Genomic DNA, 6,488 nt, shown 5'->3' with positions numbered 1-6,488 from the left:
ACTGGTCACATTAAAAAGTTTAACAGGCATTATTTAAAAAAAAATAAAAAAAATTAGAGTTATAATTTAATTAAGGTTTAGATTTTAATTAAGTTTAAGATTAGGATTAGATTTCAATTAGTCAGGGTCAAGGTTATGATTTCAATATGATAAAAAAGGTTTGGGTCCATACTTTGATTTAGGTTTAAAAGGGCCAGGTGAGAGTACAATAAAAAGATGCAAAAGATACAGTGCCATTCCAACACACTCCTAGATGGAAGATGTTCCAGTTGCTTATGTACTAGCTCGTACATAAGTTACCACATTCAACATACATGCAATACATTCAATGCTCAAGATTCCTATAAAAGAAATGTTGTCATTGCAAGGACAAGCATTGACAACATTCCAAGATGAATCGAAGAACATAAGATACATCTTCATTAAAGAGATGATCTTCATAGGGCCAAAGATACTACTAAACATAGGCAATAGACTATGTGAGGTGTTTCAACACAGTCAACATCTATGCTTCAGTGGACTATGTTGCTCAGTGACCTCACACACACTCAACTACCACCTATAATGGGCAAGCCTATCTACACATCACATTAAAATGCCAAAACATTTTGGGATCAATTCACGACATTTGTCACCTTACAAAAAATGTTTCGAGAACAAGGTGAAACTACAAGACAAGCACAATTTTGTCAATTGTTGCAAAACTTATGGAATGCGGAACCAAGCCAAGAAGATGCTTAAATTATAAGTTGCATTCGTTCATATTCAGTTTTGGCCCACATTTCAAGATCAACTATTTGAATTCTAAATAGTTAGTCCTAACAAAGGCAATGCTTGTTTCTTCCAACTTTTGTCTGCCCTCCAATATATTACCCAAAGTATATCTTTCTATCGGTGTAACCATTGCACCTCATTGGGATGCAAGTGCTAGTTTAGGTTAATTTATGTTGTTGTATGCATCTTATTGGATTAAATTATATTAACACTATGGAAAGTTTATTTTTCTTTATAAATATATACCTATTTAAATTCTATTTAATTATATAATATTTGATTGTTATGACATATCATATTATATATCATAAAATACTTCAATCTCAACGTTCAACATTGAATTCAATTACTAGAATCAAGTAAAAATGTACAACTTAATCAAAATACTTACACACAACTTCACAACTTCACTAAATACTAATTTTCAAGTCTATTAAAAATATATATTTTTTTTTATATATTGGATCAAATAAAATGTAAGAATAATTATAAGAATCAAGAATAAACTATAACCGATATACCACCAAACAACCAAAACTATAACCCAACCAAAAAATAGTACAAAGAAATAACATAAAACATAACTAAAACCGCATAAACTTTATAAAAAAATAAACAAACTAACATCACTAAGTTGTTCATAACACTTGTTATTTATTTATTTTTGATCCATAGGTTGAACAATAATATGAAAACCCAACAAGCGTTTGAAAAAGTCTCTTTAAAAGTTTCAAAAAAGTAAGGCTAAAAAGTCCATTTCGTTGTCTAATCTAGTCAAACAAGTAAAATATTCGTAAATTAATACATCTTTCGACGTCACTCATACTTAATCATGTTAAATTCCCATGTTTTGCCTGGTCAAACCAGCATCAGGAAATGCCGCCTTCTAGAAGCTCTGAACAAAAATTGAACACGGGAATAGCGTGACTAAAATGAAGTCGTCTCTCCACGCACATCAATCCAGCTGGTATGTTCTTTGATCCTTATAAACGAATGCTATTTAGGCATTAGGAACTCCTAAAATCCTTCAGAGCTATTCTGATTGTTTCAGAATAAACTTGAAGCACACTTGAGTACCCAAATTCCTGATCTGGTCGATTTGATTTTCACTTTTGAAATTACCAGATTTGATTGAGTACCCAAAGGCCCTCTCCTGTTAGTTAATTCAGTTTTTTTCTGAACTAATTAACAAAATACCATAATGAACGGGCTGGCATCAGGAGGTCCTCTCTTACGGTCCGGCACGACAAACCGCCGGGTGAGAATCAATGTCGGCGGGAAAATCTTCGAGAGCACTACGTCTACCCTCCAGTCGGCCGGCAAGTCATCTCTTTTGGCAAGATCAGCACCGAGTCTGCCCTCAGACTCCGCCGAGATCTTTTTTGATCGCGACCCACGGCCCTTCGCCCTTCTCCTTGCCCTCCTCCGTACGGGCAAGTTGCCTGGGGCGTCGAAGTCATTTGACCTAGATGCCTTGGTAGAGGAGGCTGAATACTATGGCATCCTGGATCTGCTCAAGGCTGCTATGGTCCCTTCGACATTGGATGGCCTGGATATTGATAGGGTTCAGATGTTAGTTTCCAATGGGCGGGATTTCCCTTCGGCCCTTAGTGCAGGGGCTGATGGGTCACTATGGGTTGGACATGGAGGTAAAATTACGGCTTATGATTGGGCCCTTAGGAAGCAGACCACTACACTAACAGAATTATACGAGGTCGATTCCCTGCACAGGATTTCTGAGAGCCGAGCAGCAGTTGGGTCCAAGGTGAGATTACTTTTAATGTACTTTTAAGTTTAATTGGGTCTGTATAAGCTTTTGAATTAGGGATTTGCTATTTCCATCATAGTTTGTATCCCGGCTTTGCCAGTCGGTTCGTCTTGGGATGATCCCATTTGTTCGCAAGTATTTATTTTCATTGTTTAATATCTATTGATCTTTCCGTTAAAAAATGGGGAATTGCCCATCTAGTATTATAGACGCACGAATTGGTAAATTGATTATTTTTTACATTATTTCCAATGTTCAATTATGAAAACTCTATCTGGAATCAACTGTCCAGATATACTTTTCGTAACTGGGAAATTGGTAGATTCAGCATTCTAAATAGTCTGATTGGGAAACTGTCTATCCCAAACTCCAGCGGTAATTGGGAGACCGTCTATCCGGCAATCCAGATACATTAATAAATAATTTACATTTCATAATTGGGAAATTGCCGATTCAGCAATCTAGACGGCCTATTTAGGAAGTTGTCTATCCCTCTTTCCAATACTAATGGGAAATTGTCCATCCCGCTTGCAAGATACATTAATTGAAGGGTTAGAATTTCATTACAATCACTTTACAGTACATCTGTATCTTTTCGTAGTGAATATGTAAGGGTTCATCGAGAATGATGGATAGATTGGTCATCTCAAGAATGCTGGAAAGGCAGTCCTTGAATTGCTTTAGTTGTTTACAAGATTCTTATTGTTATTGGATGAATTCTTGAAACATTGAATTGCAACGAAGCCTTTCCGTATGCAAAAGTGTATACAAATTGTTGGATAGGAGGTTTTTCAAGGATCCTAGCTAAGCAGCTCCTATAATTGCTTATCTTTTTGTAGAAGATTGTCTCTGTTTTTAGCTTTAAATTGACCTCTTAAGCTTTGTTCGATTTACACATATGTTTCTCTGAGTCTCTGCCACTTTTTAGAAGATTGCACGGAACTGCATCTAGATACTCCAGTATAGTACTTAAAGGTGCATCTAGAATGGTAACTGACAAATCATTATCTTTTAGAAGATTTCTTCAGTTTTAAGCGACTTCCTCTAGCTTTGTTTGATTGAATGAAGCAATTTCCTTGAATTGCAGTGCTTGATTACATGATTGTCACAGTTTTAAAACAACTCCCCCATTATTCAAAGTGTATCTATCCTCTTCCATAAAATGCCGACAGGTGAATCTAGCAAGCATTCTGGGCAAATTGCATTAACTGCTTCATTTTTTAGATGAGTTCTTCTAGCTTGCTTGATTGGGTGCATTTTATTTTTACCTCTTTCCTATATGCTACTGAAAATGAACGTAGAATGCTTGCCAGGTAAAATACGTTACATTGTTAAATGAGTTCCACTAGCTGTCGTTGATTGGATGAACTTATTTCCTTGAATTGCACTGCTTGATTAGAAGATTGTTACAGTTTTAAAATGATATCTCCTATTATTGAAAGTGTATTTACTCTTTTTCCATACAATATTGAAAAGTGCATCTAGAATGCTTGCTAGGAAGACTGCATTACTAAGCTCAATAAAAAGCAGTCTTCCTATTTGGTTGCAAATGATGTGATGAATAGACAGTGTTTGTTTGTTTGTATTTTCTAAGATTTTATGTACAATGTTATGACTAGATATATTTGTGCTCTACGTCTACAGGACTTCCCAGGACTTCACATCTATGACACAATGAATGGCACACATGTGAAGAGCATAGCCTGGTCTGATCGTAATGATACTCGTATATATCGAACGTGTGTTCAGTCAGTCACCTCATCAGAATCAGCAATTTTTGCCAGCTTTGAGACTGGGCAGCACACAGACAACGCAATTCTGATGGTAGACAAAGAAAATCTCCAAATCGTGAAGGTAGATATTGAATTTTATTTAAGCTTGTAATTTTTAAAACAACGTTTACACTTCTATTAATCACGAGGCAATCCACAAAGCACATAAACCCCATGAAAGTGATGTTGAGTAATGTTAGAATTGGAAAGGAGGATCCTAAAACTTGCTCTTTGATCATAATTATTGAATTAAAACTAAGCCAATGATTGTCTAGAGGTCATCTGAACATAATTGGATACATTTATGACTGTTGATCCTCAGCCAATGATTTTGCCTTAGTCACCATACAATTTTGTTGGCCTGCTTGTAAATTGTTCTCATTTGCACGCAATTATTGAAATGCAGGAAATTGGCCGAGAGAATGGCCGTTCAGCACATTCAAAAGTGGCCACTAAATTGATGTACCTGGGTTCTAAGGACCTGCTCATGGCTACTGGTGTACATGGTGGGACATTTGGTTACAGCAGTTATACACGGCTCTGGGATGTGCGGGCCGATAAAATTGTATGGGAATGGAAAGAGCCTAATTCAAACGGAGACGCGAGGGTCATGGAACGCGACAGCTTTGCAGATGTAACATACAATGAAGATTTAGCTGGTATTTTTAAGGTGAGTGTAATGACAGGCAAGTTAGCCATGGCTGACCTCAGGCACTTGAAGCCCCAGGACCCGTGGATGCAGATGACTGAAACCAATCCTGCCCTGGCAGTTAATGATGGGAGACCAGATACTAAGCTGCTGGGCTATGGAAAACAGATATTTTGTAGCAGAGGTGGTGATTTGGAAGTATGGTCTGAGGTTCCTTTAGCAGCTGCCAGAGCGGGTTTGAATGAGAAAGAGTATTGGGAGACCTCGTTCAGGAGGAATTTTATTGAGCACAGCAGGAGACATACCGGACAGGAAGTTATGGCCCTTGCTGCGGGTGGGGATAGGCTTTTTGTGGCAAGGGCAGAGATGCAGGGGGTTGAAGTTTGGGAGACTCACCGCCTGGTTTCTTCAGAGGTTGCCCTGTAGAGAGTCCTGGATAGGAAGGATGCATTTTCTTTATATGTGTTTGTACATTGCTCCTATACTTTTGGAACTTAATTGTTATTCTTTGTTTTGGATGCTCAAGGACGCACTCAAATGGGCTGCACTGCAATATTTAAGTTTGGACATGGTTTGGGTAGTTTCTATTCCTTCAAATTCATCCAGAATTTGCACCGTCATTACTTTTGGGAAGGCCGCAGTAAATTGAAACCTCAAACCTGTTTTGGATGCTTGAAGCAACATGGTCCTTTGGATTTTAGTGCTGCCTGTAGCTTGAATAAATTTTCCAAATCAGATGTTACTCCTCTTTGGGATGCTTTTCAGAACATTCTCAATGGCTGCATGCAGTACATATCATGGGCATAGACCGGTTTAGAAGTTGGGCCTGAGAAGTATCTGTACTGTGAAGGTTGCCAAAAAATTTCATTCTGATTCTGAAAGCAAAGGATCAGGTCAAGCCTCAACGGTGAACCAACGCGCTGTTGTTTCATCGTTGTGTTATATGTTCCCTTTGGCCTTAGTTGTGCAGAGAAATCAGTAAAATCAAGGCTCTAGAATTGACATCAAGCATAAAATGTACAGAATTTTTTTTTCATTCACTTTTGTACAGTTTTTTCAATATATTGGAAAAATATTTCTTTAAATTCATTTTTTACCAATCCACAAACTTTGGGCGGAACCTTGATTGCAGGTTAAATTTTAGCTGCTTCTGTATTTTCAAAGTTTGTTTTCTTTTGTCACCTGGGAATTTGATTTCGATGCTTGGACTGTGACTTTAGCAATTTCAATGATTGTTTGTCATTCCCTGGTGAGAGCTTAGCTATGATAAAGGTCATACCCTTTCATTGTGGCATTGAACTTATCCTCGGGAATGAGGTAGCTGTTAATATAGCCTTCAACCAACTTCTTGAGGAGTGGTGCATCTTGGAGGAGGTCCATGACGATGAGAGACGTGGTTTATGATCTAATGATATTATGAAAGAAAAGAAATGAACATATTAATACAAAATAATGTACAGTATTTTTTTTAAAATTTGTTATTAAATGATAAACATAGCTGAACAAAAATAGATATCATGCATAT

The 6,488-nt window shown here is 37.3% G+C and overlaps 1 protein-coding gene across 1 annotated transcript; it reads left to right on the top strand.

The window, feature by feature from the left end:
- Positions 1-1,676: 1,676 nt before the first annotated feature.
- LOC131051645 (protein ENDOPLASMIC RETICULUM-ARRESTED PEN3) lies at positions 1,677-6,052 on the top strand. The gene is made up of 3 exons (XM_057986212.2): positions 1,677-2,539; positions 4,187-4,396; positions 4,721-6,052. The coding sequence occupies exons 1-3, from the start codon at positions 1,976-1,978 to the stop codon at positions 5,387-5,389; spliced, it is 1,443 nt and encodes a 480-aa protein (XP_057842195.1). The 5' UTR covers positions 1,677-1,975; the 3' UTR covers positions 5,390-6,052.
- Positions 6,053-6,488: the final 436 nt, after the last annotated feature.

Source organism: Cryptomeria japonica, chromosome 8 (assembly GCF_030272615.1).
Source record: "Cryptomeria japonica chromosome 8, Sugi_1.0, whole genome shotgun sequence".
Classification (NCBI taxonomy): Eukaryota; Viridiplantae; Streptophyta; class Pinopsida; order Cupressales; family Cupressaceae; genus Cryptomeria; species Cryptomeria japonica.
Note: the sequence above shows the minus strand (reverse complement) of the source record. Positions and strands in the feature narration are given on the sequence as shown.

Excerpts from the sequence above, each read along its gene's own strand:
- LOC131051645 (XM_057986212.2), top strand. The coding sequence starts at position 1,976 with ATGAACGGGCTGGCATCAGGAGGTCCTCTCTTACGGTCCGGCACGACA. Across the intron at positions 2,540-4,186 it reads GAGCAGCAGTTGGGTCCAAG|GACTTCCCAGGACTTCACAT; the intron begins GTGAGATTACTT and ends CTACGTCTACAG. Across the intron at positions 4,397-4,720 it reads AAAATCTCCAAATCGTGAAG|GAAATTGGCCGAGAGAATGG; the intron begins GTAGATATTGAA and ends ATTGAAATGCAG.